At 46.1% G+C, this 18957-nt stretch overlaps 1 protein-coding gene across 2 annotated transcripts; it reads left to right on the forward strand.

Annotated features, from left to right (window-relative positions):
* Positions 1 to 546: 546 nt before the first annotated feature.
* On the forward strand, positions 547 to 17981 carry arhgap25 (Rho GTPase activating protein 25). 2 transcript variants are annotated; one of them, XM_035436020.1, is made up of 11 exons: positions 547 to 774; positions 4921 to 5120; positions 6631 to 6718; positions 7620 to 7733; positions 9290 to 9494; positions 11683 to 11815; positions 12924 to 12997; positions 14004 to 14125; positions 14971 to 15128; positions 16053 to 16717; positions 17157 to 17981. In XM_035436020.1, exons 1-11 carry the CDS (start codon positions 711 to 713, stop codon positions 17359 to 17361), a joined length of 2028 nt encoding a protein of 675 aa, XP_035291911.1. In that variant the 5' UTR covers positions 547 to 710; the 3' UTR covers positions 17362 to 17981. The 2 variants fall into 2 exon arrangements, with proteins under 2 accessions (XP_035291911.1, XP_035291910.1); XM_035436019.1 differs by having other exon boundaries at positions 550 to 774; positions 9287 to 9494.
* Positions 17982 to 18957: the final 976 nt, after the last annotated feature.

An 18957-nucleotide genomic window follows, 5' to 3' on the forward strand; every position in this document is an offset into this window, starting at 1 on the left:
ATTGGCTAGTTGAAAAACAAAGAAAAATGCAACACTAGTGGTCAATAGTATGTTGGGTAACACTAGGTGTTGTAGCGGTTACATAACCGTAATCAGAACCATGTGTTGTACCCGTGTGTAATTTATGTTTCGACATGTGGAGGCAGATGGAAGTCGGGAATGCTAATAGAAGCGATACTGCATTTCATACTGAAGTTCAGGGCTGAGTGCGTTTTCTCCTAACGCCGAAGACGCCCGTTTCTGCAGCCTGGGGCTGGGTGTTTCTGTGCATCCGTTTGAGTAGGAGTGAATGAGAAGTCAAACCCACTTCCTCCTTTGAGAGAGAGAGAGATATGAAAAAATAGCTTTAGGCAATATTGACACTATGTTATGAGTAAATTAATCAGAATTAAGAACAGTCATGAAAATAATGTCCTCACACATGCGCACAAGCACAACACACACTTATGTTTTTTTTTTTTTTTTAGAAAAATAACTCGAGAAATGATTCTCGTAGGGACAAGTAAGAACACGTTCGGAAGTTCAGAAAAGAGAAATGTCAGTCCGCAGGAAGGAGGAAGTGAGGTAGAGCGCGAGGTTTTCTGCATGTATGTGGCGGACGGAGAGGCTGCATGTGTACAGCTCACAGAGTGTGTGAGCGCACGCGTGTGTGTGTGTGTATGTCTGTCTGTATGTGTGTGTGTGCAAACTGCCCTTTCACGTGAAGGACAATGTCTCTCAAGCTGCCTCGCAACTGGGACTTCAGCACCTTCAGAGCTGAAACCAACAAGATAGGTAAGAGTCCCTCTACAGGGGCGGGCTACTTATTTTAGCATCTCTGGTTTATGGCTTTGGTGTGTGTGTGTGTGTTTGTGGGGTTGGGTGGGTTTGCACCTTACAAATTCACAAGTGGAAAGACCATATGTGTGACCTGAGGCTTACCTGTGGCACAGTTAGGAGTTCTGAAAATACCCTCTCTGAAAAAAATTGTAGTTTAATTTAGGTGTTTTCGTGGAAACTACTTGCTCGTGCTACATGCCAAGAGAACTGATTGTTTAGAGGCTTACGTTGGTCGAGAACCTGCGGCCGGGGTGTTAGGCTCCTGAGTAATCCTGACTAATGACTTCATTAAGGGACTCTTCTAGTTAACACTGCCCAGTATTGTGCTTTTAGTTCATTCTCCCAATCTCTTGGTTGGATATCCTCAAACATTTTTTACATACCTGGAGGCAGCACAAGTGCCGTGTTGCTCAATAAGCATTTAGTGTCGTGTTTGCTATGCGAGAGGAGTGGTTGGGCTTAAGTACTCTGCACGTGCTGGTTAGCTAATTTGAGCAATTAGGAGATATGAGGATGGGGTTAGCTCTGAAATGGATGTGCACATGAACGTCCAGGAGTTTGAGTGTGTGTGTGTGTGTGTGTGTGAAAAGCCTATGATGCTGTCATGATCTGTGGATTCTGACATCATCGCCTGGGCTTTGGCATTGGAAGGCCAGTGTTCATCTCGGTTATGGTAACATACTAGTTTCACCGTCCGTGCCCTTGGTCAGTTTCAGAGCTGATATTGTGCTCTCTCACTAAACTTAGCCCAGGAACAAAAAGTCCCCTGTGCATTTCACACATCTTCCCTTTTATCATTAAAACCAATTGAATTCCCTTTAATTTGATCTCCAGGAACGTATGGCCAGTTTTGGTTCACGAGAACCATTTTGAGTCTTGCGCTTTGGAACAGGGTGACAAAAACTGTGCAAAACTCATTTTTAAATCCTCAAAGTGAGTTGGGCCAAGACCCAATTAGTCATTCATTTCATTTGTTTTTCTTTTTAAACCTTTGTCTACCCTTTTTGCATTGATTTCTTTTTAGTAAGATGATGAGCCATGGCCCCTTGTGATTTGTACATAGCACAGGAGGATCTTGTCCTCCATTTCGTTCTAGGCAGCAGTTTTAACCGTCTGCATGATCGATTTAAAATGTGCATTGTGTTAAAGCTCGTCGAAATTCCTAGGGTCTTAAAGCGCCTTCTTAATGAAATGCACTTGCTGTTCTTACATCAGCTCAGACTGGACGCACTTGCCCGACGCACAAGTCTTGTCCAATGTAAGACGCACAAAGACATACTGTAATGGGCTCCACATGGCAAGGGCTTCTGGTAAACGGTTCTGTTGAAAACAAAACGGGGGGGGGGGGGGGGCACTGACACGTAACACTGAGAAGCAAAGTTATCGAAGTCCCCTGCCTCTCATCAAAACATTTTTCACTGAAGATGGAAACGCATTGAAAAATGTTTTGTAACATTGGAAGTCCCCCCCCCCCCCCCCACACACGCACACACATTACTTCCGCTCTGTTACTTTGTATCTCTCTCCCACTCTTTCTCTGTCTGTCCCTGGGTTTTGACAGCCGGAAACTGATGCAATGAGAGACGTTTTACAGTACCTGATTGCCTGTGCTATAGCAGAACCATAAATAGTAAAGCTTCCTTTGCTTACAGAGAGCGTAGTGACCTCACTGCCTTGTGTCTGTACATTACCCAGGTCTAATCTCTGCATGTGAGTGCTCTGTAGGCCCACGGTCTCCCTCACTGTGTTTAAATACCAGTGGGTCTCAGGTGTCATAGTCAGACATCAGTAATGAGGAGTGCGGGATAATTACACGCGTCTTCCCAACCGCAGGATACTTTTGCAGCGGTGCTACGAATTTATCGCATTGCACCAGGTTTCCACCCGGATACCAGAGAAAAGTGGTGGTGTGAGAGTGCACTGCAGTCAGAACTGAGATCCTTGGCTAGCCAATGAGGCAAGGCTGACCAAAGCAATGGGGGGTGGTCAAGCGTAATGTTTTCAGACTAGTGACACATTCTCCCTCTACGGCAGCAGTGTTCCCGAGGGCTGTGCCATTTGCTATTTTTTTGTAGCTTCCTTTCAACCGAGCAGCATTTCTCTGTTAGCAGAAAATTTGTTGGTGCGCCAAAGTCCAGCAGACACTATCGATATCCAGGGTGGGAAGTTGACATCCCTTCCCGGGAAAGGGAATTCTTTACTAGTGTGAAAAGGGTACGTTCCACGCAAGCACGGAGGATGACAGGAAATCAGCCAGTCGAATGTCATTCATGACTGGAATTCGCAGCTACGTCACAACTGTTAACAGTATCCGAATGTAGCTGGAGGCTTTGCAGTCATTTCGTAGCAAAAACCATGAGTAATTCTCCCGGACTGGACAGCTCAGCCTTACTGCTCATTCCAGATGTGTGAACATGATATTCCTGGATTCAGGGGAACAACGTGGGATTGGACCACCCTTTATAGGAGTGATCTTCATTCCTGGTCCTGGCAGGCTCTCTGCTGATTTTTGTTGTCACTCTGCACTTAATTGATCAATTAAAGCATTCAATCACACAGTTAACCTCTATCTGGTGCAGTCGCGTATGGCAGGTAGAATGCCAAAAGTCCTGTCACAGTCAAAATTATTATTCCCGCCTCTTCTGTTATAAACATAATAGGGATTGCTTGATATAGCATTTGTTTGTTTTTCCCACGTTGCTAAAGCAGACAGTATAAGTATACCCGATCTCTTTTTTGATTAGAAAAAAACCTGATTGGAGCTGCATCACAGCCTTTTACTTGCGAGGGTGTGGTACATGCGATGTGGTGTTGTGTGTGCATGGGTTTCGAACTGTCTGCGCTCGCCAGGGACAGGGCTCTCAAAACAGACCACAGAGGCTGTGGTTCTGATGGTGGCCTTCAAAAGCCTCAGCGTGCAGTGGCTCGCGCTGCCTCTTCCTGTTTGTTTAGCCCTCTGGAACGTCTCTCATCTGCTCCTGCTTCACAGTGAATCGACAACAGCTGAGGACTTAATAGTTATCTCGCTAGTCACTTCCATGCCTCCCTTTAAACCTATACTTCACCATTCATTTGTTTCTGTTTGCTCTCCTTCCTATACTTATCTGCCCACAGTTTTTCCTCAAACCCAGTTTCACAAGGGGGCAATTCTTAAAATGTAGTAACTGTGGCCTCTCCATGACCGACAGATTAAACATAAATGTTGTTGGTTTACATAAAACGCCAACAGACACATCGATTGGTCGCTTACGTTACAAGCATAAATGACAACTGAAATGTGTCAGGTTTTTTCTGCGTCGTTCCCAGGACATGCTGACCTCGCCGCGTGCTTCTGAGTTTAGCGCGTTGTCTTTAGTTGTGGCACAAGGGGTGGGTGAGTGTCCCACTGAATAATCATAGGCAATATGTGGACGAACTTGAGTAAATCCACGAGCCGCCTAGCTAGTGAAACTCGCGCCAGCAGGGCGCACGTATCATCAATAATAAGGGCTCTCCGTCGCAGTGCACTGGGGTAATGGCCCTAGCGCTAGTGTTCCGCATCTCCTTTCAACGCCGTACACGTCCATATATGGAGATCGGTTTTGACTTGCCACGCATTGAGCAAAGTGAAATCAGTTTTATCTTTATTCGAAGGAATTTTAACCTCTTATTCTTTTCTTTCAGTGGTCCGCGCCCCCACTCGCGCGTGTGTAAACGGTCCCGAGGAAAGCAAGCCTTTCCTACAGTCGCTGAACAGCAGAACAATCAGTTAGGCCAAACTCATTGTGTTCAACAGGAAGCGTCTGGGGTCAAGCTGTGGCAGTGAGCTTCCTCTTTGACACCACAGGCACTGACACAAACAGCCTCGTGTGCTTATTCGATCGCGACGGTACAAAAATAGACACATACACGCTAACGTCACAATAATTCTATTTATTACTTTATCCGTCGAAATTGACAAAGATTTATTGGCTGCTCTGTTCGCTGTGCATTGAACTTCGGGCTAGGGTATTTTAGGTTTTTCTAACAGCCCGCCTCGTTCTCCTCGCTTGCTTTTTCGTTTGTACCCATCTGTCTACCACCTTCGTATTCGTGTGGAAAACCCCGGTTTCTTACCTGCAGCGCGGTCCAAGAGCGTCATGCCAGGGGAAGGCGGCGCGGGGCCGTGCCGGCCGGGTTCGCCTAAATCCTCCGAGCGACCGCTGAAGACCGGGTGGCTAAAGAAGCAACGTTCCATCGTGAAGAACTGGCAGCTACGCTACTTCGTGCTGAGAGGGTATACCCTGTACTACTACAAGGACGATAAGGATAATGCCTTTCAGGTGAGATATGGAGGGGGACACCACATAGGCCATCCGTTCTGGGTGACTTACTAGTTCTCTCGACAGTGACATAAAGCCAGCTTATTTTGTAATGATAAACAGCTTGTCATTTCACCGCAGTTTTACTGTACCATCTACATTTTTAGCGTATAGCATAAGCGTATGAAGACCAAATACTTTATTTTAAGCACATTCGAGTGGTTACTTTAATGCAAGACTCTGGTGCACAGATTTATCATGACGCATGCGACCGTTCTGGCGTGCTTTTCAAGTTTGTCACTTGCTACTTTCAAGTTCAGACTCAGCGTTTTGCATATTATCCTTTAATTAACTGTAGAAAGATAAACATTTTCAGTTTCCTTTCAGCAGGTCAGAAATATATATTTAAAAAATTGACATTGGAAAGGAAAATCTACTAATATGTTAGGATTTCAAAAGTTAAGTTAAGAAGTAATATGGGTAATCAGGTTCTTCTTTTAGTGTTGCTTAAAGTGTTTCACACCTTCACCCACCCTCCAAAAAGGCTTGAAGTTCAAGTTGAGAAGGCGGTGACAAAAGGCGGGTCAAAATAAAAGCGTGTGAATGCACCAGCAGCGTGGGCAGAAATATTAATACAGTTGGACTTGCATAGAACTTGGTGGGCCAGGGCTACAGTACCTAGCTGGGCATTTACATTTGGGTGTGGTGTGGTGGTTCAGCCAAGATAAGTGTGTCGGCCAGGACACTGTGGAAGGGGCTGTGGGCCACCCTGGCTCGCCCATGCCTATGCCAGTCAAACCTGTGTCAAATACGTATTTGTTTTGGATTCAAATACTTTTCTGTGCTCCATTGATCTTGCCTGGTGTAATTGAGCTTGTCAATATGACCAGAAGGTGAGCGTATATAATTGGTTCCCATACACCAGGCAAGGTCAGTAAAGCGTAGAGAAGCATTTGAATCCAAAACAAATACGTATTTGGCCCAGGTCTGACGCCAGTGGGATGCACACATCTAATTGACGACCTTATCGAAGCGCACAAAGCAGCGCCTGGTTAGGAGGAATGACTCGGCCCAGAAATCTCAGCTTGTGTCATGTCACCCGCCTGCCATGCGTCTTGTCACACCGTCGATCATGAGTATCATGACTAGTATCATGGCAGTGTCATAAGTAGGGAACTGGGCTTGTAACCCAAAGGTTGCAGGCTTGATTCCTAGCTGGGGCACTGCTTTTTTTTTTTTAACCCTTGAGCGACGTGCTTAACCTGAATGAATCCAGGGTACATCCAGCTGTATAAGTAGATACTCTGTAAAAATGCTAAGAGTTGTGTAAATTGCGCTGGGATGGGAGTAATGTAAAAGGCAATAGCCAAACGCACTCTTCTCATCACTTCCACCCCAAAGGGAAGGCTAAATTTGATAGTACGTGCTGTGGAGGATGTTTTTCTGTTTGCACTCCCGGTCACTTCTTCCCTGGATCTTTAATCTCATCCCCTTTTCCTCTTCATATCTGCTGCTTCCCTCCTGTTTGCAGGGCCACATCAACCTGAGGCCGAGCCAAGTGAATGAGCTGCCGTCCAGTACGGATGATCCCGGGAAGTTCCTCTTCGAAATTATCCCAGGTGAGATCGACCCCAGTGTCTCTTTCTGTCTCTTTCTCCATCTCTCCCTCCTTCTCTCTCATTTTTCTCTTTCTATATCTGCCCCCTTCTCTTTCTAACTCTCCCCCCTTTCTCTCTCTCTCCATTTTCTCTTTCTAACTCTCCCCGCTTTCTCTCTCCTTTTTCTCTTTCTAACTCTCTCTCCCTCCCTTTCTTTCTCTCCTTTTTCTCTTTCTATCTAACCCCCTTCCTCTCACTTCTTTTTCTCTTTCTAACTCCCTCTCTGTTCTTGCGTGCTTGTACTCTTCTTGCATGCCAGTTACATATTTCCATTTTTCTGTTGCTGTTGGCAATTTGACAGTTTAGAATTTATAGTCTTCTGTATGGCTATCACAGATGAATTATTGTTTTTATGCAACAGATAAAATACCTGAATCCACCTTTTTTGAAATATGTTCAAAACTCACACACGGTGCAGTAAATACATTTATGGAAAATGCAGTAAATGTCTCTGAAAACAGTACATGCTGTTTATGGGTTGAGCATGTAATACAATGGTTCGGAAACTGTGTCCATAACTTGTACCATTGTACCCTTGGGCAAAGCAGTTAATCTTGATTCCTGCAGTAAAGGCTCTTTACCATTTAATTAAGTGGATGTTTAATCCAGATTTCTGAATTGATTATATTCTTTGAAAACAATAACAAATGCAGATTGTGTAGCGTGCTCTGGAGAGTGTCTGCTTCATGTACATTTAGTCCAAAACCCTGACGTGGGGCTAAGAAAAAACTTGATATGTGAATCTCCACTGTCTGCTGTTAGAAGGCTGTAATGCTAAGCACTGGAAGAGTGCTTTATCAGGTCCCCAGTAGGGGAATTTCGGCTGGTCTCAGACGCCCTACTTGTTCTCGGTTGTACCCAGGCAGCTCCGGGGATCGTGAGCGGGACCCCTACGTCCTGATGGCCAATTCCCAGAACGAGATGGAGGAGTGGGTCCGCACCCTCCGCAGGGTGATTGGAGTACCCTCCAGCGGAGGTACAGACCCCCTCGCCTACAGACGGACATACTGGACCTGAGTTCTCCGTGAAAAATGGTGCCGTCTTTACACAGTTGGGATACAATATCTACGGCATGGGAACCTGTAGTTACTGCTGAAAGACGATCAGCAGATCCCCATACACCCACCAGTCTTTATCAGACCTGGGTCAAATATTTGTTTTAGATTCAAATACTTGTCTGTGCTCTATTGATCTTGCCTGGTGTAATTGAGCCTGCCAATATGAGCAGAAGGCGGGGTTTGCACTTTTTGAGAGCATTTCGTTGGTTCCAATACATCCCGGCAAGATCAGTAAAGGGTAGAAAAGCATTTGAATCCAAAACAAATACGTATTTGACCCAGGTCTGGTCTATATAAATGTCTAATTAGAGCCTGACATTTGCATTAGGGTTTTCTGGGAGAACTACTCTAGCAGTGTAGCCGATGTGCTCATGAATAAATTTTGACTGTGGAGCAGGGATGAAACCAAAGATTGACACAGTATAAATGAATCATTAACTCCTGCATCAAACGCATGTGATTTGTGCCGCTGCATTAAAAACTTATGAGAGGGAGCAGTCGTAAGTGTTGGCTGTGGGAGTTACTTACCTGTTTGAACTGAGAAAATGATTTGAACAGTATGTAACAAGGAACTTGAGAGACAGTGTGTACTTGAATGCCAAACGGATATGAAAGTCTGACGATTCATTTAATGAATCATTAAACGATTCAAACGTGTCCAAACAGGCATCACCCCCTGCTTTTCTGTTCTTTTTTTGTTTTATCTAGAAAGTATTTTGAGTAGCATGGACAACCGGCACTTTATAATAATTGTTATTATTTTTATGTTTTAGTAGAAATAGTAGTAGAGGAGTGGATGTGTAGCGTAGTGCTTAGGGAAGTAGGCTTGTAATTCCCGGATGGGGTGGTGCCATTGTAACCTTGAGTATGGTAGCTACTTAATCTGAATTTAATTAAGTAAAAATATACAGCTGTAGTAGCATTGGTGGTGGTAGTAGTAGCAGTGGTAGCAGTAGTGGTGTGGGTAGCAGTTGCAGTGGTAGTAGTGGTGTGGGTAGCAGTTGCAGTGGTAGCAGTGGTAGTAGTAGCAGTGGTAGCAGTAGTGGTGTGGGTAGCAGTGGTAGTAGTAGCAGTGGTAGCAGTAGTGGTGTGGGTAGCAGTTGTAGTGGTAGCAGTGGTAGTAGTAGCAGTGGTAGCAGTAGTGGTGTGGGTAGCAGTTGCAGTGGTAGCAGTGGTAGTAGTAGCAGTGGTAGCAGTAGTGGTGTGGGTAGCAGTTGCAGTGGTAGCAGTGGTAGTACTAGCAGTGGTAGCAGTAGTGGTGTGGGTAGCAGTTGTAGTGGTAGCAGTGGTAGTAGTAGCAGTGGTAGCAGTAGTGGTGTGGGTAGCAGTTGCAGTGGTAGCAGTGGTAGCAGTAGCAGTAGTGGTAGCATTCATAAAGCCAGTTTATGCTGCTTTGCACTCTCCTGTCTCCAGTACGTGCCCAAATCCCTCACACCTCCCGTGCTTCCGGCCCCCCCCCCCCCCCCTCCAGCAGTGTTTGGGAAGAGCCTGGGCGACACGGTGGCGTACGAGCGGAGGTTCGGCCCCCACCTGGTGCCCATCCTGGTGCAGGAGTGCGCGGAGTTCATCCTGGAGCACGGGCTGAGCGAGGAGGGCATCTTCCGCCTGCCGGGGCAGGACAACCAGGTCAAGCAGTTCCGGGACGCCTTCGACGCGGGGGAGAGGCCCTCCTTCCCCAGGTGAGCCGCGCGGGACGCCCCCCTTTCCCCCCCGCTGATCTCAGACCAGCCGACCGTTCTCATTACAGCAGTGGTTCCCAGACCCCTCCTCGGTTACCCCCAGCCAGATCCAGGTTTTCGGAGTGTTCCACCTCAAAGCTCTTGATTGGTCGCATCAGGTGTGCTTCAGATGGACCACCTGAAATACCTGGATCTGGCTGCAGGTACCCGAGGAACGGTTTCAGGACCGCTGAATTAGAGGACACCAGTCCTTAAGATACAACAGCGCTGAACCAGACCTGGGTCAAATACATATTGTAAATACTTTAACTCTTTCAATGGCAGTAGAATTTCAAAACATAGGCTACTAAACTAAAACGCACAACGTGGTATTTGCTTTTTTGAAAAGAAGATATTTCTTTAAAAATTTGTCAGACGTCTGAAGGGTGCTGAAGTGTGTTAAAGTAAGCAACTTGTCCCGGGACGCTGGCTTTGTCGTCTGAGAACTCTGGTCATTTTTAAGGGAGCTAGATAACAGCGTAGCGCACAGGAAGTGTGGTGTATAGAGCTTTGTGTGGTAGGGCCCATGACACCCTGTCACCCGTATAAGCCCTGGTGGCCTACTTTTCCTTGTAAAGCTTGTGCTCAGTTTCTTTTTTCCTTTGGAAGGAGGGCAGATAGCCTGCGCTGCTTATGCATTTTTCCCACTTGCTTCAGATGGGGGGATCGAACTCGCGGACATGGCGCACATGGCGGCCATGGCGAGGCTCAAACGGGCCCTTTTTCTTTCTGTTTGATTCCCTCTGGAAAATGTCCGCACATGTTCGAAGCTTAAAAGATAAGGGTCACTTTCAAGGCATCCGTTACATGCGTGTCTGTTGGCATGGTTACTGAGATGGGGGGAGAGAGAGAGAGAGAGAGAGACAGAGAGGGAGTGAGAGAGCGAGTAAGAGAGTAATAGAGATAGAGAGCTAATATTTTAATTTTGAAATTTAATGTTGTTGTTAGTACTTTTATCGTTGTTATTATTGTCACTGAACATCACGCTTTGGCAATATGTATTTCAAAATCGGTCATGCCAGTATAGCATTTAGAATTTGAATTTGAGAGAGAGAATGTCAGAAATGGAGAGAGAGAGAGAGAATGAGAGAGAGAGAGAGGGGGGGAGATTGAGAGAGAGAGAGGGAGGGAGAGAGAGATTGAGAGAGAGGGGGAGGAGAGAGAGATGCAGAAGGGGCAGATTTTTACAGATGAACCGCGTTCAGTTTGTCTCCTCGCCCAGCCCTGCAGCTGAAACCACTTCCTGTCTGAGAACGATGCAGAGAGCAGAGAGTTGCTTCAGATGCGCTGAGCAGACACTGCTGAACGCCCGCCTGGCGCAGTCACCTTCATTATACATTCACCACAGTTACCCTTCAAAAGAATCTTTACGCGTGTGCTTTATATAAAGAACCGAAGACAACAATTACTATGACATTATGATATGCTATGATTGAACACTTGCACCATGAACCCCTGTTTCATTCAGTTGTATTTTTAAATGAGTTCTTTTGTTTCTTAATCCTGAAAGTTCTAATAAAAGTGACGGAGCTCTTATACTGCCCACTAGAGGATTATTTGGTAATGACCTTTTGAGACCAAAATGCTTATGCAGTGCTATGGCAATTTACATTGTCACTAGTCAGCAGTGAGTCTGTTTGGTGGGCTGCCAGTCAGAAGTATTATCTTTATCTTGTGGCATAAGGAGCGTTTTAAATGCAGAAGGAAATAGCTAAATACGAAAGTAAATAATCGCAGTTGTCTTTAATAGTTAGCAGATGCTCTTATCCAGAGTGACTTATGCAGATACATTTTTGTACAACTTTTCTATACAGCTGGTTATTTCACTGAAGCAGATCAGCTTGGGTACTTTGCTTAAGGCCCAACAGCTGTGCCTAAGCTGGGAATAAAACCTGCAGCCTCTGAGTTTCTGAGCTGTTATACAACAGTGTCACTTTTTGACTGTCTCTGCCAATACCTAGTGTGAATGCATTTCTTTTTGGTAATGCACTGCAAATACACGCCATCAAATAGAGCTCACCAGACTTTAGAAGCCTGATGATCATTTACTGGAATATTTTATGAAATATTACTGAAATATTTAATAGAAATGTGTCAGACTCGCCCTCAGGAATGAAGAAAGTGACAGCGTGTAATTTATGCCCTGCAGTGACACAGATGTCCACACGGTGGCGTCCTTGTTCAAGCTGTACCTGCGGGAGTTGCCTGAGCCCGTGATTCCCTGGTCCCAATACCAGGACTTCCTGGACTGCAGTCACCTGCTGAACCCCAACGGCAACCTGGTAGGAGCTCGCTCTGGTGCCACGCTGTCACCGTGACAACCGCTACCAACCGTGTGATCTTCATTGCAGATACACACATTTCGGTTATCGTTTAAACTGTCTGAATATTGTCATGGAAACCTCCTCCGCCCATACCTTTAAAAGCTAACTGTTAATTTATGTCTTACTGTACAGCATACACACAGTTTCTTAGGCTTTTAGAAAGCATCAGTATATTTTAATAATAGATCTAAATCTATCACTTAAACCAATATGCTAATACCAGTGGCTAGGAACGTAAGTTGTACCGATGTTGTCGATACTTAAACACTTAAGTGCATTTAGCAGAAGCCCTAAACCAGCGCAACCTAATAGAGCTCGTGCAATCCATTCGTACAGCAGGATATATTACTGAGGCAATTCAGCTTAAGTACATTACTCAAGAGTAGCAATGGCTGCGGCCCATGTGGGAAACGAGCCTTCCTGGTGAATCTTGTTGTCATTAATTTTATATTATTATGACATTGTATTAATATTAGAATAACAGATGTGTGAGCCTGGCTGCTGGCATCTTTCAAACTGGCCCAGCCTCAGTTTGGGGAACATGTTCCTTTTTCCTCAGGGATTCCTTTTCCTTTTGCGAAAAAAAGTTTGGTTCTTTAGAGAAAGGCTTTTAGAGTGACAGCTGATTGCTGACGTGTGCTTGTTTTTCCTCGCACAGCCTGTGATCTCCCGAAAGATAAAGGCGCTTGTCCAGTGGACTGAACACAACTAACACTAAAGCAAGTTAGGGACTAGTAAATGATGTTAGTTTTTGACAAATTTGACGGTAAAATAGAGCTGCTTGTGTCATAAGCTGCATTTCAAGCCACTCACACACACACACGCATGAAAACACACACAAACACATGCAACTTGTGGAATTTTGTGTGCTTAAGAATTATGAGCTTGTGATTCATCATGATTGCATCATCCCATTGATTGTATTGAATTATAATTCCAATCATATTATATTCTGTGCGGTGCATTAAGCACAGGAGAAGATGCATCATTTGTTATTTCAGAAATGAAGCAGGCCCGGTCAGGTTTCCGATGTCCACTCAGTGATGTTTCTACCACATACTTTCAGGGCCGTGAAAAGCTGGAGAAGCAGATCTCCCTCCTCCCGAGAGCCAATTACAACCTGCTCAGCTACATCTGCAGGTAACCCGCACCTTTTCCAAAAAAAAACTGAGTTACAACCTGCTCAGCTACATCTGCAGGTAACCCGCACCTTTTCCCAGAACAAAAACTGAGTTACAACCTGCTCAGCTACATCTGCAGGTAACCCGCACCTTTTCCCTGAATGAAAAACGGACTCGTGTGGACGCAGGCATTCTGTTCACCAAGGGTGGGCTACCCTGTCCCCCGGGGGGGGGGGGAGCTGAGGGGGATACGCACGTCTCCGCCGGTTAACAGAAACTCGGTCAGGCCCAGGAGATAGCACCGTTGGCATCGGCTGCTGTCATTCCTGCGCCAGTCAGTGAACGCTTCTCTGATGCCAGATCACGTGTGCGATTGGGGCTAATTAAATAATTAAAAGCAAGAAGCTGGCGTGAAACCCCGGACCGGATGCAGCCGTCCAGGATCGGCCCGTGTTTCCCAGCCCTGCTGCGCGCAGTCATAGCACTGAGACGGACTCCGAGCCTCCCTTTACCGAGCCGCTTCATGTTTACCTTCGGGTTTTTATCTCCGCTTCAGCAATTATGACTTCGTCTTGCCTGACCAGACCCGGTTCAAACGCGTGATTGGAAGAACTTCAATGGCAGCGACATTTTAAAGGCGCTCTCTGGCAGACCCCCCTCACACTTCTCAGTGAAACTCGTTTCCAGAGGTGGAAAGTCCGGGGAGTCACAAAGGAAAAGTCCCCCATGGATTCAGCCAACTGATTTCACCAATTAGCTCTGCCTCCTGACTGAAGAATTGTGCTTAATTAGCAAATCCAGGTGATTAGAACAAAGTACTGGGGTGGAATTTTACTTTCTGAACCTGGATTTTCCACCTCTGCATTTGTACACGCATATGCGAGAGGAATCTTAGTCCTGAATACTGATGAGAATATTCTGAATATTGGCGCAAATCTACGGGAATGTTAGCGTCCCAAATAAAGCAGGCGGGCCTGAACGTCTGGGCCTGGACGATAAGCAGCGATGGTTCTGTTCTGCGGCAGGTTCTTGTACAAAGTTCAGCAGAACTCCAAGGTGAATAAAATGAGCGTGGAGAACCTGGCCACGGTCATCGGGGTGAACCTGCTGAAGCCGCAGATAGAGGACCCCGTCACCATGATGAAAGGTGAGTCACCTGACCCCTGACCCCTGACAGGCATTTAGCAGACGCTCTTATCCAGAGCAGAGAATTGTATCCAATTATACAGCTGGATATATATATGGAGCAATGCAAGTTAAGTACCTTGGTCAAGGGTAAAACGGCAGTGTCCTACCGGGGAATCGAACCTGTGACCTTTAGGTTACAAGACCAACTCCTTAGCCATTATACTACACTGCCTCACGACCCCTGACCTCTATGCTGCAGGTAGCCACAGGTAGCATGCACTCCCCCAGGATGTATTGAGCCAGAGTATTGAGCCAGTGCCGAGCATTGTAATAGCTGGTACACAGGTTATGAAATCGCTGTCAAAAAAATCGAGGGGAAGAAAACCCAGAGGGCCTCTACCACTCTCAAAACAGGATATATTGGATATATATGTTAAAAGCAAAACATATAACGTGTCAGTTTTTTTTACACCCCTCCATGTCCGCCTAAGGGCAGAACATTTTGTGCTGCATTCAACACGCAAGTCCGCATTAAAAAGTCTCCCACTGTAACACATAAATTGTGCATTTGTAACACAAAAGCAGTAGCTTTGACGCAAAATGTTGGAAGTAACACAGAAGTGGTAACACAAAAAAGTCCTTTTAGAAAAGAACATTTTTCACAAAAACAACATTGATTTAAAAAAAAAGAAACACTTTTCACCAGTGAAAACCTGGAGATCATTGGCAGTCTATTTTCTGAGTATTTCCATATGAGTGTGTGTTTTGCTTGGCGATGTTTTGTTGGAAATAACCTGGGATCTGCCCCAGGACTGAGGAGGCTGTGTGCCCTGTGCCCACTCCATCTCCCTGGTTACGGCGCAGGTACGTCGCAGATCCAGAAGCTGATGACGGTGATGATCCGGCAGCACGAGAGCCTCTTTCCCCCCTCCAAGGACGTGCCGCCTTCGCCCCCCTCCAAAAAAACGGCCCGCAAGAAGCACAGCATGCCCCGCAGCTTCGTGGGATGGGACGCTGCCGAGGTGTGTGTGGATAACGGCTTCTACACACACACACACAGGCGCGCGCGCACACTCACACATGCACAGATACACACGCGCACACACACCTGCGAGCGCGCACACACAGACACACACTGAATGGTTTCAGATCTTCGGACAAAATGTAATGTTGGACAAGGGGAACCTGAGAAAACACAAAACTCATTTCAAAATTATTATTTCGTTTATTTAATGATCAAAGAAAATTCCAGTAGAGGTGAAAAAACAAAGCCATTTCTAAGGCTCTGGGACTCCAGTAAACCATAATGAGAGCCATTGTCTTCAAATAAACGTGTGGAACAGTGGCCTGCCAAAATTTCTCCAAGTACGCTGCTAAAACTCCAGGAAGTCACAAAAGATCCCATAATAGCATCCAAAGAATTGCAGGCCTCTCTAGCTAAGCCTCTCAGCTAAGGTCACTGTTCATGACTCATGACTCATGACACAATAAGAAAGAGACAAAAATGGGATTGTTGTTAGCCTTTTGGGATAATGTTTTATGGACAGATGGATGACATGGGTCCCATTGTGTTTGGCAAATACAGCCTTTCACAGTAAGAGCATATGCAGAAAGAAAATAATCCAAAACACAAAAGCAAGTCCACATCTGAATGGCTGAAAATAAACAAAATTTAAGTTTTGGAATGGCCTAGTCAAAGTCCTGACTTGAACCCGATAAAGATGCTGTGGCAGGACCTGAAATGAGCAGCTCGTGGTCGAAAAGCCTGTCTGAATGAAAGCATTTCTGCATTGAAGAGTGGGCTAATAGCCCTCCGCAGCAATGTGAAAGACTGCTATTATATCATAGGAAGTGCTTGGTTGCGGTTATTGTCGTTAAAGGTGATGCAACCAGTTATTAACTTCAAGACCGTTCCTGATTTCACTGTGCTGGTGTCCTTTCTCCAGAGCGAAACTCTCTCCGAGTCCCCGGAGGAGGACGGTCCTGGGACGCTGGGAGGTGAGGCGGGAGATGACGAGGGGTCAGAGGTCACCACCCCTGCACAGCCATCCTGCCCTTCCTCCCTCTCCTCCTCCTCCTCCTCTTCCTCCTCCTCCTCCTCCTCCTCTTCCTTAATGGCAGACCCCTGGACTGGGAGCCCCCGCAAGCGGACGCAGACCCTCCCCTCCCTGGGGGCCCGAGAGGGGGCGGGGCACGCGGGGCTCCACAAGGGCAGTCTCCGGGGGACGATGGCGGGCCCCACCCTTCCTGCTCTGGACGACGACGCAAAGGGGGGCCTCCCCGAGGAGAAGGGGACCCTGTCCGAGGACATCTTCAAAATCCTGGACCTGCAGAGGGTCTCGCTGTTCACGGCGACAGGCAAGGGGGACCACGCGGCCAGGAGCGGGGGATCCACGGAGAGGGGCGCCGCGATCGCCACCAAGCCCGACCCGCCCAAACCCAGCGGCGGCCCCGCCCAGCCCCAAACCTGGCCCCAAACCCGGCCCCCCCAGGAGGAGAGGGCAGAGGGCAGGGCGGAGACGGCGAGGAGTGTGGTTTCCACACCCAGCTCGGAGGCCAAAACAGGACCCCAGAAGAACACACAGGACACGCCCGAGAGCCTCGTTACCAGGTGTGTGTGGCACGGGGCGACATACTAACATACTTTTTTTATTATTTACAAACAGGCACTGATACTAATGGACTTACTGGCAGTTGAACCTCAGACATACAAACGGTGTACGAAGCTGGAAGTGGCTCCACTTTAGCTCAGTGGTTCCAACTGAAGCCAAGTGCATACGTGTGTCTTGCGTTATGTTCTCTGGAAGAACATCCCGTTACCTTAAGGTCAAATACTTAACCTCTTACGATAATTAAAAATTTTTTAAACCACTCCTGAAGATCCCTTTGAATAGTCAAGGAAACATAATTATAAACACAATATTTTGTATTTGTATTAATATTTGTGAAAGTTTCTTTTTAAACCATTATCAATTTGCAGGAATTTTACAGGCATCTAAACTATTTGCCCACCCGCCCTTAAATGTTTACACTTCTGCCCCCTCCCCCAGTCTACAGCGGAGGAACGAGGAGCTGGTTGCCCGGGTGACGGAGCTGCAGTCTGCGCTGGACGCGGAGAAGCGGCTGGTGACGTCGCTGGAGATCCGGCTGAGGAACGCCGAGCGCAGCCGCGACCAGGCGGAGCAGCGCAACCAGGAGCTGGACCGGGAGATCCAGAGCTTCCTGTCCCGCCGGACCGCCGCGGGGCCGCCGTAGGGCCGCCGTGGGACCGCCACGCTCACGCAAGCACCCCGGAACCCAGAACAACCAGAACCGCCCACCCCTACCCACTCCGGCCCTAATGGGCCAACACTCCCCAAGACCCCTGACCTTTCACCCCCACCCTCCCGAAACTCAGACTGCCGATTGGTTAACTGAACGCGTGCCCTGGGGATGCGGGTTCTGTGGGCAGACGGACATCGTTTTTTTAAAAACGTACGCTTTATAAGAACGTGTTTTTGAGACGGGCTCTTGTGCTGCTGAAGGCAGCTGACCTCCGGCCAGGACTCCAGTCTGTGTCGGCTGTACCTGCCAGTGAGCAGAACCTCAGTAAACAGCAGCCCCGCGCTGTTCGGCCATTTTGTGTCTTGAGTTGTCCAGGGGATATCATGCGCGCACATCCCTGGCTGCCGTTTCCCACACTGATAGCGAGCCCGTCCGTCGCTGCACGCTCACGCTCTTTCCTGTCAGGTCCCAAGTCAAAACAACTCTATCGCCGCTGAATAATAAACAGGACACCCCAAGACCAGGGCTCAAAACCACAGCCACTGTTACAATAATAATAAACTGTATTTATATAGCACGTTTTATACAGCACAGTGCAATGCAATGTCCTTTACAAGAAAGGAGAATCAATAAAATGAGAGTCAGAATATGATAGAATTTTTTAAATATATATATATATATATCGTACTGTGCAAAAGTCTTAGGCACCCTAGATTTTTAAATATAATATATAGTATATATTTGGTCTTAGATGTTTATTTTTTGTTTTCTGCATTAGTGTGTCAGTAGAAAAGAGCAAATCTGAGATTTCCAAACATGAATTTTCCAAAAGATGAAATTTTGTAGATACGTTTCTGTATTTTGTTAAATAAAGTAATATTTTAAGTAATAGACTACTTTTCAGATAAAAACTTGATCAAGAGCCAGAAGCAAGCGAAACAGCCAAAATCTGCAGAAGAACTGTGGCAAGTTCTCCAAAATGCTTGGAACAACCTACCAGCCGATTTTCTTATAAAACTGCCGGACAGTGTACCTAAGAGAATTGATGTAGTTTTAAAGGCGAAGGGTGGTCACACCAAACATTGATTTCATTTAGTTTTTAACTATTTACTGCTCTTTATGTTATTTTTTTTGATATTTATAACTTTTCATTTCATTATTTTTGAAAGCATCTTAGCTGTACAGCATTTTTTATACAGGTGCCTAAGATTTTTGCACAGTACTGTGTGTATATATATATATATATATATATAAAAAATGTATACTGCTAAAATGAAATAAAATAAGTAAGTAATATTGCAAACGGTTACAAAAGTAAAAGCAGGACTTAAAAGATGTGCTCACATCCACAAGGAGGCTGTTCTACAAAGCCATTACATTTTGAAATGATTTAACGGTAAAATAAATTAGAATAATGACTCAGTGGTGAATTAAAGACATTGCTTATATAAGGTATTAACTTAATCTTCTGGAATCCCTGGAAATGATAATGACAAATGCATCACTGCATCAGAGGATGAAGTAAATCTGTTCTAATTTGCCAGAAACAGGTTTTTAGCTAAATAGCCCGCAGAGTGAAAACTGCCA

This window comes from Anguilla anguilla, chromosome 10 (assembly GCF_013347855.1).
Source record: "Anguilla anguilla isolate fAngAng1 chromosome 10, fAngAng1.pri, whole genome shotgun sequence".
In the NCBI taxonomy this organism is placed as follows: Eukaryota; Metazoa; Chordata; class Actinopteri; order Anguilliformes; family Anguillidae; genus Anguilla; species Anguilla anguilla.

Bases quoted from the DNA above. Each gene is read 5' to 3' on its own strand.
- arhgap25 (XM_035436019.1), top strand. From the start codon at position 711: ATGTCTCTCAAGCTGCCTCGCAACTGGGACTTCAGCACCTTCAGAGCT. The intron at 6,719-7,619 runs GTGAGATCGACC...GGTTGTACCCAG, and splicing joins CCTCTTCGAAATTATCCCAG to GCAGCTCCGGGGATCGTGAG. The intron at 15,129-16,052 runs GTGTGTGTGGAT...TCCTTTCTCCAG, and splicing joins TGGGATGGGACGCTGCCGAG to AGCGAAACTCTCTCCGAGTC.